The sequence below is a fragment of the Simochromis diagramma genome, unplaced genomic scaffold (assembly GCF_900408965.1).
Source record: "Simochromis diagramma unplaced genomic scaffold, fSimDia1.1 OVJJ01000618.1, whole genome shotgun sequence".
NCBI classification, from domain to species: Eukaryota; Metazoa; Chordata; class Actinopteri; order Cichliformes; family Cichlidae; genus Simochromis; species Simochromis diagramma.
The window spans coordinates 10410031-10429802 of NW_024387423.1; the positions used below are offsets into that span (position 1 = coordinate 10410031).

The following is a 19772-nucleotide window of genomic DNA, read 5'->3' on the forward strand; positions in this document are numbered from 1 at the left end:
TTTGGTGTGTTTTATGTGATGTCCATCACCTACACTTTGCTGCAGATTGTCCTGTTGCTTTGATGGAACATGGACAAATAGTGGATGTAAACTTTAGACATGAGCTATAAATCCTAACCATAGCAAAATATGGATAATACCAGCTGACAGGGAAAGTAGAGATTTATGAGATACTTTACTTTTTAAACCCAGTCCCACATTTATCTAAAAAGATGTGTATTTTATGTATGTTAAAAAAAGACAATATTGTGTCATACAGGTAGGTTCAGGGGTATTTGGACAGTGAAATGTCTTATTTTTTTTTTTAAATTTTGGGTCTGTACACCAGCACAGCATATTTAAGATTAAGCAGCGATAGAAGTGCAAACTTTCATCTTTAATGCACACGGTTTACAAACATTTTTTGTATTAACTGTTTAGGAATTACAGCTATTTTTATGTATAGTTCCACATTTTCAGAGGCTCAAAAGTAATTGAACAAACTAACATCATTTTATGAATAATTGTTGTTTTTTAATAATTAGATAGAAACCCTTTTCATTTGTTCTGGACTTCTGCCTGAGGTCTAGCTCGCATCACCAAATCTTCCCTTGAGAAGCTCTGCAAGCCTTCCCTGCAGTCACCTTCAGTTGCTGCTTGTTTGTTGGTCTCACTGCCTTCAGTTTTATCTTCAGCTGAAAGTCCTGCTCTGTGACTGGTACTGGTTACTAGTAACTGGGTGCTGTCCAAACAGTTTGGCAGCTTTTGGCTGAACCTGAGCAGATTGTACAGGTCTGTACACTTCAGAAAACTTCACATCATCAATAAACTAGTGGCCCAGTTCCTCTGGAAGCCATACGTGCCCATGCCATAACACTGCCTCCCCCATATTTGAAAGATGGTGTGGTATGCTTTAGATCATGAGCTGTTCCTCTCATTCTCCATACTTTTCTCTTCTCTGCTACAAAGTCATCATGGTTTCATCTATTTTTTTTTTTTTCAGAGTTGTGCAGGTTTTATTAGAAATTTGTTGGGCTTTCCTGTTTCCAGTTGTGGCACAGGGGTCATATAGTTTGTTATTAAGGTGTCTCTTGATTGTGGGCAATTATACTCTTGCTTCCTTGAAAGTGTTCTTGATTTGGTTAGCTGTTGTGACGTTGTTTTTCTGAACCGTATGAATAACTTTGTCATCGTGCACTTTAATTGTCTTCTCTGGTTGTTCAGACCCTTTGGTGCTGCTGAGCAGATCAGTGCATTCCTTGTTTTTAACAATGTAGCAGACTGCTGATTTGAGGGTTTTTTTTTTTAGGACCAACATCAACTATATTATGTATGTGATTTTTTTTCAACCTGTAAGTTGTAGAAGCTGCCTGTTGTGATTGGGTCCATTCTGTATATTTTGTGGATATACATGGCTGACTTGTACACTTGTACCCCTAATGAAACTAGGGGTACAAGTGGTCCCGGGTTCAAATCCCAGACAAGCCTAGCTGAAACTGAGGTAAATTTCTACCTCTCTACCCTGAACAGCTGTAGAAACAAAGATCCTGATAATGGTGTTGTTGGTGAATTAAACTGGGAAAGATAGAACAAAAGGACTGCTGTTCTTGTAAAACCTTAACTTGGTCTAAATTGAAATTTTTATGTAAAATATCATAAATTTAAACACCACAGAAACCAGAAACAATGAGCTAACTGAGTAAAGTGAGTCTAAATAAAATTTCTGAAATGTAGGAAATGTTACTTCATTTAAAAATAAAAAGGATGTCAACAATTAATTTTTGTGTATTTTGTGTATTATGTACAGATATAATGTAAAGTGCGCTCAATTTTTGTAAAATTAAAAAAAAAAAACGTACAAAACCAAAGAAAGTACCTTACATAAGCCTTATTATGTCCTGCTAAATTAAGCACCTGCAAAGTGATTATAAATATTGTGGTACAGGTCTCATTGGTCTAGGGGTGTGATGAGCACCCCATGGAACAGCCAGGACTGAAGTGAATCCTGTGTCCTGTGACATCCTGTGAGTCTGTGGAAATCTCTTCCCTCGGCTGTCGAGTATTTTCACAGACACCCAAACAGGAAAAAAATACAATGAGCAGCAGAAACATAAATGTCTTTTCTCTTCACTTTCATGTGGTCAACTTTATGGCACTTGGAGCAAACAATTGTGTTAACATGAAGTGCTCACATAGGATTGATCATGACTATTTGTAATGAAAATTCTACTAAAAAAGGAAACCCCTAACATAGTGTTCACCATACTCAAGATCCTTCTGGAGAGTTTCAGTATTTCCCTCACTATGCCAAGTTGACACATTTTACCTTTCACTTTTCTTACATGGACTCAAATTCATGCACATGCACTCGTTCATACATGCACACACATTCAAGCTTAAATTTCTGCAAGATTTTCCATCCATCAGTGTTACACCTGCAAGCGCAAGGCAGAAGCCATAAATACACTTCCCATTTACACTCTGTGTACTTTTAGAACCATTTAAGAAACCCTTCACTTTTACTTTTCAGAGGGAGGAAACACTTTAGTGGTCCTCGGGGTGGCCTTTATAAAATGCAGGAAAAGACTGTTACACCTGCCATGTGCTTAACAGAAACCCACTCCTATTTATCGAAGTCCACGGTCGGTCCAGTTAGCCTATAATTATCTGCCATGTGTGGAGTTCTGAAATGAACGAGTGAGCTTTAACTCCACACAGACATCTCTGACCTTTGCCATCACATTCCTGCCTCAGACTTGTTAACTGTCTCCCTGTCCTTTGTTTATTGAGACTAACAGTTTAGCTTGACTGAAGCAAATGTCTAACCACACAGGCTTTTGATGCACTGTGTACATTCTCCAAAATGTACAGGCATTTTAGTAGCTGTTTTTTCCCCCCCTAAACCCAGTGAACATGTGCTAACCTTGTGTCAGTCAAAGTGTTTATGCTTCCCTTCATTTCAGTGGATTCTTTGATTGATTTTTTTTTCTTTTGTTTTTCCGAAGCCACACAGGTAATTACAGCTCCTCAGTCAGTCCACTATCTGAAACAACTTGTTTTGGAGCTTTTTAAAACATACTTTTGGGGCAACGCCAGTCTTCTAATCCAGATTATTTTAAGAGGCATGTTTTAGAGACACATTTAAAACATGATGCAGGTTACTGGTATGTGCTGCTGCTTATATCAGTGATGAAACAAACATGGACGTATTGGAATTGAGTTAAATAGCAGCACAGACTTCCAGCAATCATCCGGCACGCTTTGTTTTTAGAACAGGCCACTTTCAGCCCTTTTCAGTTTTTGCTCGTGTGTGTTCTAGAAGGACTTTTTGTGTATTCACCCACAGCTGAGAATAGTCCTCAGCAAATAAGCATTTTTGTCCAGTTTGAGCGATGTGTAGTTAAAAATTCAGCCGGTTTCACAGATGCTTGTTAAAAATTGTTTCTTGAAAAGCAAACTGTAAAGTGCAGACAGTCCTTTTTGAGGACATCTACCAAGGTTTAGTGAGGATCAGGGTGTGGCGTGGTTTTCAGACACAGCTTAGGTCACATTTCTCTAAGAGCAGGCCTTTGTTTCAGGATGCAAGGTTTTCTAATATTGCTGGTGTTTCCACTTGATTGCTGATGCTTATAGAATTTATATGGAAAAGGATGACTTCCCTGGCCATTTTGAACAATGGGTGCAGTGATGCAAGTAGCCTTGCTTCCTCAGAATCAGGAAAGGTATCCTTGTGAAGTATGTTTCCAGTATCCAGCAGGTTTAGGTTTACACTGAGACCTACATCACTTTCCCTTTCTGAAACCCTAGACCATTTATATGCCAACTCCATATGGAGTTTAAATGATGTTCATGCTCTAAAACAGACACACATGCATACACAGACTGCTTGCTTTTTCTAAGACACGCATAGATAAGAAAGAGGAGTCAGATGGGAGGTAAGAGAGAAATTATGAGTGAGGAGGAGGAATGTTTCTAATATTTTTAAAGGAGCCTAGAGTTACAGGGAAAAGGTCATCAGTAGAGTATAAGGGGTCATTATTTGTGTTGGCCAAGAACCAGTCAGTGCACACCTCAATCCAAATTTATGGTTGCTGTATGATTTGCAGTTAAAATGCACAGAGTGAGCAAAAACACACATGCATGCACACGGTGGCATGAATGAATGCATTCATTTAGCCCTTCACTCCTTCTTTCTCTTTTCCTTCTCTTTCATCCCTCATCAATCACACACTTACGCTCTTACAGTGGTGTAAAATATACACAAGAACACCATCACACACCTCTACAGTGCCCCACAGGTTGTTGGCTGTGCACTGCTAGATGCTGAAGACTGCACTATGAAAGGGTATTAACACTTGTTTTTGTTCTCTTTTTCCACCTACTTCCTTTCCAGCTCTAATACTTAAGATCAAAGCTACAGACTACTGTTGAAGTTATAGTGATTAATGCCACAAAGCTTGGAAAAAAAAGCTAAATCAGAGAAAGAATGCAGGGCTCACACATTATGTATACGTGTTAGTGAGCCTGCCTAATTTTTTTTAGCTTATTGTCTTCAGTGTAAGTACCATAGGGACAACAGCCAAAGCAAGCTAACAGATTAACATTTAGCAAGATGTCTGCTGAAAATGACTGAAAGAAAGTTACATAAAACTATAGTTTACAAAATGCAAAATACAAAATATAGATACATCTTGTCACGTTCCTGGGTCTGTTGACCCAGCGTTTTAAGCTTTATTTTATTTTAATGTTGATGTTTAAGTTCATTACGTTAGCTAAGTTCATTTGTTTTTTAGATTCCTCTTGTGTTTTCTTCCCCTGTATTTAAGTTTCCTTCACCCTTTATGTGTTTCATGCTGCGTGTCTTGTTATCACGTTCGTGTTGTTATGTCTGCTTTCCATTCTGTTTCCTGTTTTATTGTGAAAGTCCTTGTCCTATGTGCAGTGTGTCTAGTTTTGCTTCCCCCTGTCTCGTTAGGTCTGATTTGTCCCAGCTGTGGTCCCACCTGTTCCCATCCCCTCATTATCTCTCTGTGTACTTAAGTCCTCTGTCCTCCTTTGTTCAGTGTCAGGTTGTCTGTTGCGCCCATGCGCCTTTTTAAGGTTCGCCAGTTTAGATTATTGTTTATTCTCATCTTTGTTTGCCCCATGTATTATTTTGTGTTTCTCTATCAGCCATATTAAACGGCTTGCTTTTTGTTAATTCAAGTTATTTCCGCTTATCTTGGTGTCTGCATTTTGGGCCCTTTTTCGTCATCCATACAGTCTGCCTCCCACAGACTGTGACAGAATGACCTGACCATGTTGGACCCAGCGGACATTTATTTCAGTGACTTTTTTTTTTTTTTTTTTTTAATTTAAGATTCGTGTTCCGCAACTTCGCAGACTTTGGATTATTTCCTGTGCAGGGAAGCAGGAGGAGGAGAAGGAGACTATTCAGGCTCAGCTGACCCAGATAGCCACGGCTAACCCAAGATTTTTGGATTTTTTTTGCCTGAGGATATAAGGAACTCTGAAACCCTAGACCATTTATGTGCCAACTCCATATGGAGTTTAAATGATGATCATGCTCTAAAACAGACACACATGCATACACAGACTGCTTGCTTTTTCTAAGATATGCATAGATAAGAAAGAGGAGTCAGATGGGAGGTAAGAGAGAAATTATGAGTGAGGAGGAGGAATGTTTCTAATATTTTTAAAGGGACTAGAGTTTGGATTTTTATATCAAAATTTGCCCCATGACAGCCTAAGGATGCTTTTGCCACTAACAAGCAGAAGTTTGATGAGTTCAGTTCTGCTTACAGCTCAGCTTATTATAAAATTTCTTTCTCTTTTCCTACGTGGCAGCACCAGAGAGAGGCTGAGCTGAGTGTGTCGGTGGTGGTGGTGGTTAGCTTTGCTGTTATATAACGATCCTGGTCGGCTGGCTGATCACAGACTTAAATAGCTGCGACTACTGGCCCATTACATCCAGTGAGCCAGTCACCCCACCAGCCAAACGCTGGCTGCCCCAGCGCTCTGCCTTTGACCTCATAAAACAGCAGCCGTGCCCCCTACGTTCTTTCTTTCTTTTCCCGCTCTTTTCCTTGTTTTTGTCACTTTTCCTTGTTTTTCTAATCTTTGGATTCTATCTGCTAATCCCAGCTATGATAACAATGGGATAAATCTGTCATTCCACTGGGATATCCACTGTCTTACCCCCACCAGCTGTTTTCACAGTGTCTAGACATACATGCCGCTATTGATTAAACAAGAGGATGGCACGGTGCGCTGCTGGACAATGACGACGTCATGCGGCGTGGTTCTTCTCTTGTGGCGAGATTAAACTGACTCACTGCTCATGTTTTTGGGCCTCAAAACCAGGTCTTAGGACAGTTTTGAGTGTGGTGTGTGTGTTTGTGAAGTACGTACAAAACCCTGTGCACATTGTCTGCACAAGCTGTACGTGCTTATGATGATTTTACTTAAATTTGCATTAAAAATCACTATTTCTTTATAGTGTGTGTGTGTGTATGTGTGTGTTTCTAAACACTGCAACTGTGATGGAGGAAAAGGAGGCGTATGACTCAGTCTTTCCCTCAGCTGTTAGCCAGAGTCTCCCCCGGTGTGGGTCACAGTCAGCCAACCGAATGAACTCATCAGGACGCTTCCCGTGATAGCAAGTTTCTAATTCAGTTTCAGCTGACTCTTGATATTTACCAGTCTCCTGCATGTGTTTTGGAGTCTGAATGGGATTACTCGGCACGCCTGGGGCACATATTGTATTCAGATTCAGGAATTGAGATGTCTACGTGGGTATTTCTTAAGCTTCAAGGCAACTTTTTTTTTTTTATGCAAGGAAAAGAAACATTGTTTTTGGCTTAGCAGACACATTGACATAGTTAACTAAGGTCCTACTTGCTACTGTAGGCTGCACATCTAACTGTATGAGTCTAAGCTGCATTGTGGGGCGCACACGTGGCAGTAATAGAGGGGTAGAGTAGATGGCGCTGGTGGTGGTGTTTATGGGAACAACCTCAGCAGTCCTCTGTTCCCTGTTTGGTCAGCTGCAGCGAGATCGCTGGTCTGAGGAGCTCTGACATCAGCCGAAGTGAATCCAGATCCACTGGTCTATGGTGTAATAGCAGTGTGGGTGAACTTAACCGCTGTAGATGACTTTCTCACAGTGCCGTTTAATGTTACGCAAATGTTACCCCCCTCTGCAGTTTTATTTCAGGTCTATTCAAAGTCAACTTTTGTATTGCCAGCCATTTAAAAAGGGTGTCTTCTTTTTGCCAGGATAAAGTTTTTCTGCTCTTTGCTTTCCAAGTTGTGAAATATATCCTACCACTCTCGCCCACTCACTCACTAAAATGCTAGCAGGGTTCAGGGAAGCAAACCATCCAGCCCAGAAGTCTCTAAAAGAAGGAGTTCTGTAAGGGAAACCAAACAAGTTATTGAAGGCTTTTCTTGCATTAAAATAATAATTTAGAGAATTTTGAAATTAGTCGATTTGATATTATTATGAGTAAATGCAAATGCGTTTTTTAAATAATGATGTTGTTTATTACAGGACAAAAGCTATCCAAACCTACCTGAACCCTTTTTAAGTAATTGTAAGTAAGTAATTGTCCCCCTTTTGAAGTATTTAATTATTTCATTTTTTAGTAAGCTAAATTCAAATAGGATCAGTTAGGTTTGGATAGCTTTGTCCCTTGATAAATAAAATCATAATTTAAAAACTGCATTTTGTGATCTTAACCATCTAAGTGTAACAAATAAGAAAACTCGAAAGGGCCAAATACTTTTTAACAGCACCGTAGTCTCTGAGACAGTCTTTTAAAAGGATTTGAAACTCTACTTTTCAATGACTTGTGGCAAATGAAATGTTATTGACATGTTTAAAATAGCTCCAGTATTTATTTTATTAAAGGGTCAAATAGTGCCAAAACATCAAACCTTTGAGGATCCTGAATACATGCAATTAAAAGATTACTTGATTCCCAGCCCAACCCTCAGATTAGAGACTTACTGTACTTATGACTTGCAAATCAAGCTTACTTTGCCTTAGTTTTCTTTTAAAGACATGCATTAACACCCCATAAACCTCTTTGCCTTTATAGCTTTACAGTGTATATGATGTGGTTTACCTGTTATTATGTACAAACCCTTTTCTGCCCTATTTTTTTCACTCTACATTTGCAGCTCTCATAAATACTGCTGAATCATTAGTTGCAACAGCAGCAATAACATTTTTTTTTAAAAGGCAGAAAAAAGGATGCAACAGATGGATGAGAGGGAGTGGGGTTAAGATGTCTATCACTATACACCACCTTCATCCAGCAGTTTATGTGCTAAACATGTTGTACATGAAGGCCATGTTGTGTATTGCCTTGGCTCTCCCACACTCCCTCTCCCACACAGCCCTGAATAAAGAAGTGCTCTGTGACCACACACATCTCTGCCAGGTCTTATCTCAGTGCCAAACATTTGAGCCCTTTCCCTGTCGAAGGCCTGTGGGCTTTTGTCCCCCTGTCTGATCTGTGATTGTGGTTGAGAGAGGCTCAATGGGGAAAGGCCTCCGTTTCGTGCTAGGCTCTGGTCACTTTCAATAGGGGCTGTCTCTGCAGGAGAAACATTGAAGCTCAGGGAGCACAATAAGAAATGGAGAAAAATGAAACTCAGTCTGTGTGGCTGGCTATTATTTAAAAATAAAACGTGCGTCTATGATATTAAATGGTGTCGGTACTTGCTACAGCAGATCATCAGCCTCTGTCTCAGCCTGTCCCTAGCATCCTCTTCTGACACACCAATCCTCTGCATGTCATCTTTCACTACATCCGTGAATCTTCTCTGTGGCCTTCCTCTTTTTCTCCAGCCTGACAGCTTCATATTTGGCAAAAATGCCAGTAAAAACAATAACACCACAGGCATGGTTGTGAGATTGTGTTCCACTACACTGAAATATGGGAAAGAGCTGGTGGCACTAACCTGTTACTCAAGCAGTCACATTACTAAAAATGCAGCTTTAACCTGTAATGCAAGTTAAATAAGAGAGTTAAAAAGTCTCCCACATGTACAGATGTCAGGAGGGAGAATTGTTTTTCCTTGTTTGTTTGTTTTTCTGATGTCGTTTTTCGGGTTGCTTCCTCGGTGGGCATGGTTTTTCAGCTCACATTACAGCTAATACAGAGCTCAATTCCTACATGATTATCTGACTTGGTGGATGTGATGGAAGGCTTTGATTTGTTATGTTCTGTTCACTTCAGCAGCCAGAACTCAGTTTCCCCAAAATGAACTACAACATTACATTTACATTATTAATTATATCACATTGTTTCTTTGCGTAACATAACTGGATCTGATGTTTGTTTATACCTCGGAATATAAGTTAGTTCAAATCAAGTTATCCTTGATGACTCTGTTAAGCTTTAAAATGCTTCGCCTGTCCCAGCAGATACAGCCCTTTTATCAGCCCCATGAGGAAACAGTTGTTTCATATCACACTGCATTGAATGCATGACAGTCATATACTTGTTTCACTCATGTTTGTAATTTGTCATCGTGTGCAGGAAATTCCAACATACAGCATTCACTGCATGCTTTTCACAGTGAAATATCAGTGTGAGAAAGTGTTTCTGGACCGTGTTATTGTTGGGATAAGAAGCCCTCTCCTCTCGTGACATTAAAGAATTTCTACATGAAGGAATAGTTGAAGGCTGTATTGAAGGGAGTGGCTTTACTGTCAGCCTTACAAGCTCAATGTTAGACTGAACTCTGTGTGGTAGTGGCCTGAAGGAAATTAAAAGGCTGAGACAGCAGAATGTTTAGGTTTCTAAATCTTCATGCTGAAAAGTTGCACCAAGCCCACCCTTTGAACTCCATAGGAAGAACAGAAAGGCATTTTATCAGCTTCAAAGGACTTGTACTTTCATCTCTGTTGTTTAGCCTTCTGGCATCTAATTAGATGTTTCCTCTATCCACTGAGTGTTTAGGGGTGGGCATGGCACCAGTCCAAGGTTAAGAGCTGGCACTGCCCAGTGGGTAGATTACAGGTTAAGGTTGCTACTGCGGCTTCTGGAACATGAGGCTGCGGGCATCACATGTGTTGGCACAGGGTGCGGGCACTTCAGATGTGGTTAGGGCCATGTGGAAGCTTTCTAGCGTTTATCCCGCCCAGCCCAGTTTAGGGCTCCCGAACAGCAGCAGTGAAACTCAGAAACCTGTGTTTAGACAAACAAACATAGAGATGGTTTGTGTGTATACACAAGTGTCTACGTTTGTCACTGTACTTTCATTTTAAAGAATATAAACCAAGAAAATATAGTGAAGACAAATGTTGATATTTGTTCTATTAAGAATATGTGGATCTTTTGTTAGCATGCTGCGTCATTTAGTTTGAGACTTTCTTACATAATTAACTGAGCTATATATGTGAGTGACGGTTGGAATTCTTCTGCAAACTTTCGGTTGGACTAAAGGAGAGCAATGGTCCACATTTTTCTCCATGTGCAGCTATCTTAACTTTTCCGCTGTTAGATGAAAGCTCAGGCCACCATTCCTTAAATGTATTTACCCTGGCTCGTGTTGAGAGAACGGTCTTCTTTATACATTATTAGGTCGATCGACAAGCATGTTGAGGGAAAGACAAACAAGACTCCAGGACTGAAGAGATTGGCAGTTCTTGTTGTCATGCTGACAACACGGGTGGTGCAGAGTCAATATTCAAGTCATAAGTCAAAAAGATGTCAAATCTGGTGTTAGTGGTTCCCATGCTTTGCCCTGCCAAACTCTCTGAACCATGTACTGCTAATCCTTCTTACCATAAAGCCATCTTATGCACCCCACCCCTGCACTCTTCTTCTGTCGTCCCAAGTGGCTAGGTCTGACCCGGCCGCTAGGTTTTATCTTTAATCATGAAATGATTCTGGAGCACAGTGTTTCCCCCTCTGGACTGCTGAGCTGCTCGATCCTTTGTCAGGGATGTTAATTGGTCATTTAAGGCCAGACTTAGTGGATGGTATCTGTTTCACATGTGAAACTGGTTGCCTCTGAACCATGTCGGTAATTATTCTTAATGAAGCGTGGCACTGGGCAAGAGCTGTGATATATTGTACAGTGTAAATTCAATATTTGCTTTTTTCTGGTGTATTTTTCTTTTTCTGTTCTTTTCTCTTTAGACCCTGAGACCTAAAGCGAACAGATTAAGACATTATGCAATTCTCTACTTAAAAGAAACATGTCCAACACTGATGTCTCTCAGGTCACAGAGTTCACCTGCAGAGCAACTTCGCACCAGGCTAAAGGTGCATATTTTTGAGTATGAACAAAAATGATTCCTGGCAATAAAAAATCTGTCCCCTAAACATTCTTCTAATCAGTTAAATTTTCTCGGCACATTGCATGGAAGGAAATAAAACATCACCAGCAAGGAGTTAACAGTGTGAACATCACATTTTTGTTGTATAAAGTGCTTTGAGTGCTCAGGTAGAGTAGAAAAGTGCTATATAAGAACCAGTCCAGTTAGTGTATGCATGATTCCTGCATTTGTCTGACTGGATGGCATTCTCTGAGCCATGAGCCATTCTCCTTCCTTAAATGTTTAAGTAAGCAGAATTTTTATCACTTGAAAATTATATTTGATGACCTACTTTTTTATATTTAATTTTATTATCCATCCATCCATCCATCCATCCATCTTCATCCGCTTTATCCGAGGCCGGGTCGCGGGGGCAGCAGCCTAAGCAAAGAGGCCCAGACCTCCCTCTCCCCAGCCACCTCCTCCAGCTTATCCGGGGGAATACCAAGGCGTTCCCAGGCCAGCCGAGAGATATAATCTCTCCAGCGTGTCCTGGGTCTGCCCCGGGGCCTCCTCCCGATGGGACATGCCTGGAACACCTCACCCAGGAGGCGCCCAGGGGGCATCCTTGTCAGATGCCCGAACCACCTCAGCTGGCTCCTTTTGATGTGGAGCAGCAGCTGCTCTACTCTGAGCCCCTCCCGGATGGCCGAACTTCTCACCCTATCTCTAAGGGAGAGGCCAGCCACCCTTCGGAGGAAGCTCATTTCTGCCGCTTGTACCCGCGATCTCATTCTTTCGGTCACTACCCACAGCTCGTGGCCATAGGTGAGGGTAGGGACGTAGATCGACCGGTAAATTGAGAGCTTCGCTTTTACACTCGGCTCCCTCTTCACCACGACGGACCGGTGCAGTGTCCGCATTACTGCAGCTGCAGCCCCAATCCGTCTGTCGATCTCCGGCTCCCTTCTCCCATCACTCGCGAACAAGACCCCGAGATACTAATTTTATTATCCACCTTAGTAAAGTACGCTGTGCACATCTGACTGCAAAGTTTCCTTCCACACTATTATATCTCTGTCTCTTGTTTCCCTGTCTGCAAACTAGACGAGATGTGGCGGTCTCAACTGCTGTTTCAGCCTGAACCATGCTGAAGTAGTCTTCCAGTAGGTGGACAACTGGTTCATGTGCTGCTTTGCAAAGCTCACCAAGGCAGCAGAGCAGAGTAAGGCAAACATTTATCCTATCCCTCCCTGAGCCTGGTTCTGCTACAGGTTTCTTCCTGTTAAAAGGGAGTTTTCCTTCCCACTGTTGCCAAGTGCGGGCTCATAGGTGGCTGTTCCATTATTTTTGGCTCTGTGATATAAATAAAACTCAAATGAATTGAACTGGATTAAGTATGCCCATTATAAGCTTGCTGGCTGCCATCAACAGCTGCAGTTCAGTGGAGATACATGCACCAGATTCAACACAAGACTATAAGCACAACTGCTCTGTTACTTTCTAACATTGGAAGTTGTGGAGATACAGAAATTCTTTTATTGCTGCCATATAATCTGCATCATTATAACTGCATTAATAACATTCTTTACAGCATTATTTCATTTAATAATATTTCTTACAGTATTGATATTGCATTTGAGGATCCTTCCATTATGTTAACTTTTATTACAAGTTCGGTTGGAAGTATTTTATACATATTGCATATCTGTGCTTATTTTGAGTTGATGTTCGGTTCATTAAGGGTTTTAAGCTTCACTGGCGTGACTGTCCAGGTGATACATGCTGAGGGAAACTAGAACATAGAAGGATAACTGCAATGCATGCTTACAGTACATATAATACATATAATCTAGGAATGTGTCAGGCCTGAGGCCTTAACTCATTTGGTGTCTTACTATATTTTACTCTACTTGGCAACAGATGACCAGAGTCAATAATTAGCCCCAGAGACCCTGAGGGCTTGAAGTTTATTACCTTGTATGGAAGGTGTTATAGAAAAGAGAAGTTCTATGTCTGCTTATAGCTATTAAAGATGTACAAGATGTACGATTAACTGTGACTAATGTCTGGAACCTATTTTAATCTGTCATTGACGCCATGGGGGGAGTGTACCCCACTGCTTTATAAGTGTCCACAACATGTATTTTGGTCAAAAGACATATGTTGATGTTTTCTCCAGGCTGTTAATAAACTCAACGTTTGATTGCACTTTTCTGGGGCCTCCGTGGTTTGTGACACTGCTCTACATTGATCGATTTCGCGACAAAGTGCATGCAGGAATGGAGTGCATCCTTTATTAATGTCCATAGTGGTTAGCATTCCTCGTACTAAAGGAACAATCAGCTTACTTTAGCATGTAAAAAAAGTTCTTTAGAAGTACCAAAAATAAGTTTCGCTGGGTTTAAGTGCACTAATATGTTGGCTCTTTAAAGTACAGTCTCATGACTGATGTGTATCTGTTGTAAACTGAGGTAAAAATAGAACATGCGTATTGTAAATAACCTGAAATGAACAACAGCAGAAATGTCCTCAGTCAGGACAAGTTTTGGGCGTGTTTGATTTGAGTCATTAAGCAGCCAAAAACATCACTCAGTTAGCATGCAAATGCTGTTTTAAAACCCTTCCTGCACATACAATCTGACAGTGTGAAAGTGAAATCTAATGAGTTTGAGAGCTGTGAAAGCACTGTGAAAGTAGGACGTAAGCGCACAATTGGGCAGGCTAATTATAGAGCTACATGTGTGCAAATCTGCTCAGTTAATCTGTGCAAGAAAACCATTTCTCCCAAAGGAAGTGTAAGCCAGCGCAAATAAAGCGTGTTTCGGCTAATTAAAGGCTCCCGTTTGTCTGTTTATGTGGGTGTGTGTTGAGTGTTTTTTAACTTTAGTGTTCAAATGTGAGTTGTGTCTAAAGCAGCCAGTCCCCAGAGGACACCAGTGTGTGCTGCAGCCAGTGAATCTCAGCTAATGGAGGAACATTGTGAGGAATCTGATTTTATAGGCTCATATTAAGCTCATTTTGCTGTGTGTATTTTAAGACTCTCGCATAGTCTGCTGCTGCAGACATGTCCAGCTGCTGCTCCAAACTCACATAGAGTCTGATGAGAACAGCTGGCTCTCTGAAAAATAGAAAATCTCTTTTGATAATTGGGGAAGGTTGTAATTCAGAACTGCTTCTGTCCTTTTGAGGTCCGTTAAGTACAGGCTACACAGAGCCTCGGCTAACGACGGACGGATTGGGGTGCATAATTCAGTATCTCAAATGACTGATGCCTTGTTTTTCCCTGAGTCAAGTTTAGATTTAGTACTGTCACTAAAAAAAAAGAAAAGAGATTTATGAGACTTCATGTTTACATGCTGTTAACTTATGTAGTTACATACAGTAATTCCTGCTTGCTGGTAGGTAATTAAGAAAACACAAAATCCTTTTCTTTCAGATCTCCCGCCAAAAAGGGCAATGGCGTGTCTTTGCTTGTTTCTTTCGCCTCATTACCCAGAATCATTTAGATTAAATCTAAAACCAACAGTTTGGAAACCATCTGCTTTTTTATTCAAATAATGCAAAGCTAATTTGAAGCGTGGTCAGCACTGATGGTTCACGTGACGTCAAAATTGCAGAATTTTATTATTCTGTGTCTCATGCTTTGCTGCTTTTCTTTAGCAGCGGGTCCTGTGATCAAGTACCTTTTTTTTAACAACTTCAGAACCATTTTAACACAACCAGAAACATAAATGTGCCAGAGGTTTGGCAGGGTTGCATGTAAATGGTTGGTGGCCCGGGGATGGAAACCAGCACAGGGACGTTTACAGCAGGGCTTCGCTTCTGTCTTACTAGTCAGCAACAGTAGCTGGCGTGCTGAAGCTGAGGTTTCACCGGGTCGCTGCACTTTTATGGATTGAAAATGCTCGACGTATCATGCCTCACTTGCAGAGAATAGTCAAAGCTGTTCCAGTCTTAAACGTGGGCTTGATGCTTGTTATGGGTTTTTTGGGGACAGCCATCCTTTCAGAGGAGCTGAAGTATCCAAAATACCCCACCTCTTTCTACTGTCACTTTAAGATGCATTACTTCTCCTAAGTGTGATCAGTCTCTTCTTTGTATGCTCCACTCATGCATGTTTTTCCAGTATTCCAGTTCAGGTCAGGGGGTGAACAAGATAAAAGCCAACGCAGAGGTCAAAGTTGAAACAGGTCATTAGCCTGAGCCCCGTTATGTACGTGGCTTTGTCAGTAAATGTTGACATCACACCAGAATGTGAGTTAGAGGCGGCATATCTGAGAGCGAGGAGCCCGTCTGAGAGCAAGCAGTCAGCCGGAGCTGACACAAATAAGTGGTGAATGTGTTCCATAAAATATTCATTTATTCACATTTCACAGCAGTATTGCAACACACACCATGATGATTAGTGCTGCTTTAATTGCAGGACATGCAGAAAAACACAGATAATTCTATCATTTAAAGAAAGTAATTAAGGTTGAACCAATCGATCTACACTCATCTGCTGTTTCAAATGTAATCCATTTCAATTTTTCGGTGCTGCAGAAAGCTGCCTCTGCCTCATACACACAGGTTCCCCAGAGTGAGCTCTCTTTTGGATTAGGAACGGCCATCATGGATCATAGCTAAATATCTTAATCCAAAACTAGAAACAGAGACCATGGCATAAAATGTTTTTATATACACAGTATTGCTGTTTAGGGTCAACAGTAACAGTGTAACAGACACGCACAGTGACTGGTAAGTAAATGTTATTGGAAAAGTTGCTGAGGGTAATGAAAAGTGACAGAGGAGCTGAGTCAGACATGAAGCTGACACATAGGGATGCACTCAGACTGATGCATGAGTGTGTGTCTAAATGGTTCTTATGATTCATTTAGAAAATTCCAAAAATGCCTACCTGCCATTAACGGAGAGTCAAATACTAAGAGCTCAGTAAAACAGACTTTTGCATTCCTGTATGCTTACTATACCAGATAGTTGGGACTCACAGTCAGTGGTTTCACCCAGTCTGAAGGTCATGTGTGTGTTATTATGATGGCAGACAGTGGATTTTGATTGTGTGTTTATTTTGTGCCTGTGTGTTTGTAGGGCATGGCTTTCTCCCTGGAGGAGCGTCTCCAGGTGGGGATCCACGGCCTGCTGCCTCCCTGCTTCGCCAGTCAGGACATGCAGCTGCTGCGAGTGCTCAAGAACTATGACATGAAGAGAGATGACCTGGACAGGTGAGACTGGCACAGGCTAACACAGACGGGAAATCTCTTCACAGTCAAGCTGCAATGACTTACCCACCTTATCTTCTATCAGCTTCGAATCAGCAGCCCATGAAGGGTTGAATTTCAACTAATCCTCCTAGTGCACGCAGAGAGTTCCACATCTGGAAGCCTTCAAGACACGAAAGGGATTAGTGATCCGCCCCTCTAAAGTCCACATCCATCTCCTAACCCCATAGATGTTACCTAACAAACCTGCACGCTATTCTCCCCATCTCTCCTGCCACCTCTTCTTGTTGTCATACCCTCCATGTGGTCCAAATGAAAAGTGCAGACAGTTTTACATGCTTCATTAGACTCAATGCTGTTACCATTGTGCAATGAAAGTGCCATTTGCAAACATTTCAGTTCGAGCTCTTTGATCAGTCAAAGTCATCGTCTGGTTTACTGTTTTGAATTATCTGCAGCACACTGAATAATATGTGTTTGTGAAGCTGCCCCTTGCTCTAGTTAGCTGTCACTATAATGCTTGTGAGACAGGATTCAGGGTCAGCAGGAATTACTGTAGATAGCTTCTTAACAGCCTCCTCATTTCTCACCATAGCAACAGTGCAGCGTCAGCATATAAAAACAGTTATTACAAGCCTGACATTGCCATTCCCATGCCCTATCGGTGTCATTTACAATCTCTCCGGGACTTGAGCGTCTTCCAAACTATGAGTTTTGCTCTCGTAGATCACAGACCGCTATTTGCCTGTCGTTGCTCGAGCATGCTGTGTTTACATACAGTCTGTCCTGTGACTCTGAATCCTTCTTTGGTGTTTAACGCTAGACGTTGTCATTCATTTTTTTTATTGAGCATAACTCAAAATGTCATCTTCCCATACTATTTTAATCCCACGTGTGGAATTTGTCTTGGTTTTGAATTTTTTGAAAAAAGAGAAACGGCACTGTGAGCACATGCATTTGCCATTTGAGATGATGGAGCGACTCGAATACTTGCTGTGACTGCACCGTCAACACAGGAAATGGATGTTCAAAGCCTTCGCCAAGCACAATACTGCAGGACATAAAATGGTACAGCTGAAGGGGAACTTCACATCCAGTGATGTTGTTAAAAGGCATTAATAGATTTAAAATGAGCCAAGGCTGAGCAGAGCTTGTTGATCACTCATGCTAAGACAGATAAAGGAAGAGATAGATGAGGTCCTAAGTCAGCTGCCCCACTAGGTTGACTTTAAAGGAAACAATGCATCCAATAAGTCAGCAGGGATACTGCTTTATAAAGCAGTGTGTACTGTAAATATTGCTGTTTCCTGGGTGTGGGAGTGTGCTCCCTTTTAAGGTTAAAAATGGATAAAGAATTTTTTCTCAACATTTGCCAGCATCAGATCAAACCATATCACCCCACAGGAAATTATTAGGATTTTCTATGGAGACGTAACTAGTTGTGTGGTTCTGTTTGATGGTTTGATGACTGACAGTCACAATTGAAGTCATTAAAATGTTGAAGAAAAATGTAAAATGTCTATTATTGTGCTCAACTGAAGCCACGTGTCGACGCAGTTTCCACCTTTTTTCTCAGTCGTGCCCTTCTTTGTGTTTCGGGATCTCTGTTGATTTTACTCATGAAGACCAGTTTACTTTCAAATCTTTTACTTTTCTCTCAGCCCACCAAAGAAAGAAAGGATTATATTGTGAAAAGGACCAAATGTGATCATCACATCTCACTTTTGCCTCTCTTTAAATTCCACACACAATGAAACATACATGGAAATACAGTGTATAAGGCAAACGCAGAACTTGAGAGTCAATATTTTGCATGAATTTATTCAACACCTGAACTCTCTGAGGCAGCTTTCTTGTCATTTCTTTAAGTAGTCTTGAGGAATAGTTCACCGGGCTTCTTGAAGGACATTTAAAACTCTTCATTAGCTGCTTTTTGTTCTGTTCTCTGTCAAGATCGAACACTGCTTTAATAATGTCGAGCTCCGGGCTCTGGGGAGGCCCATCCATGACTGACAGTGCTCCATTGTGTGTTTTTCTACCCAGGTATGCTCTTACTGCAGGGCCACTGGGTTTGTGTTGATGAAAACTGGAGCCAATCAGACACCTACTAGAAAGCTTTCTAGAAAAGAATAATAATAATAATGATAATGATAATAACTTTATTGACTCCAGAGGGAAATTTATATGTCTGACACAGCTTATCTGCTATTTGCATGAAACTGAAAAACCTGATGGGTGTGAATGATTTTCTGTAACTCTAAAAACTAATTTACATAGCTTTAATCTCAGCCATTGCTTGAATTTTCTTTTAAAAGGAAATCCTTTAATTTCCTTTTTTACAAGTCCATAATTTACTCTCTACTTTTCCCCCTCGCACTCATGTGGGTTCTGTACTGTTCCATAGCAGCTTTTGAAGGTAAAAATAAATATTCACATGTTATCAGCAAATGACATTACTAACGGCTATTTATATGAGTATAAAAACATTTCAGTGTCTTTTAAGTGTGGACCATAGACTGTGTCAGCACACCTGCCAATTAATGAATTGCAGTCGGTAACCTCTGGGTACTAACCGGTCACCCATCATGCAACACCCTCAGGCTGTGGGTGACTTGCTTTAAATTGCAAGGCGATAAAGCAAGTCACCTGGTGGGAAGCAACCTGTCTTCAGTTAGTCAAGGTCAAATTGGACTGACTGCAATCATTCTCAAACAGATTGGTGAAAGGTTGCCAATATTTCAACCAGTCTGCTGAGCAGGAAGTCATTTTGCAGGTAAATCACTGTCTTACAGAAACTGTCACTATTTATGGAGGAATTTCTGTTTCAAATCTGTGAGCTTTTACATGAAAGTCTGTTGGAATCAGCTCTTCTGGAATTGCAGCTTTTGGCACTTCCAAGTTCTCTTCATTTTTCAGCCCTAGAGGTTGCCATTAGTATAGACTAGAACAAACCATTCACAACTGTTTTGTCACCATTTCCTTTTACTTTTAAAAAGACAGACTCTCTTTCTAGTGTTTCAGCAACAGAGACAAGCTTTCATCATGCCACTCTGGCCAGACAAAGAGCCCCAGAGTAACATTTTCCACTCTCTTTTTTTAGTGCTGTGAATTGTGAAGTTTTGAATCTGTCATTTCGCCTGAAACAAATCCATTGAGCAAAACCCCCAGAAAACCTCAAGGGCAGCTTTTTTTCCTGTAGTTTTTGGTTCTCCTCAGCAGATCATGTTTGCTCAGGTGTCATGGACACGGTTTCATCACTTTGGTTCTTACTGTAGGAAACAGATACATACTGT

At 41.0% G+C, this 19772-nt stretch overlaps 1 protein-coding gene across 1 annotated transcript in view; it reads left to right on the top strand.

Annotated features, from left to right (window-relative positions):
- The window catches only part of me1 (malic enzyme 1, NADP(+)-dependent, cytosolic), an 81577-nt gene that overhangs the window by 11783 nt on the left and 50022 nt on the right, over nucleotides 1-19772 (top strand). Inside the window, exon 2 of the mRNA XM_040013030.1 lies at nucleotides 16349-16482. Coding sequence (XP_039868964.1) covers nucleotides 16349-16482 — 134 coding nt within the window. The remainder of the gene's footprint in view (nucleotides 1-16348; nucleotides 16483-19772) is intronic.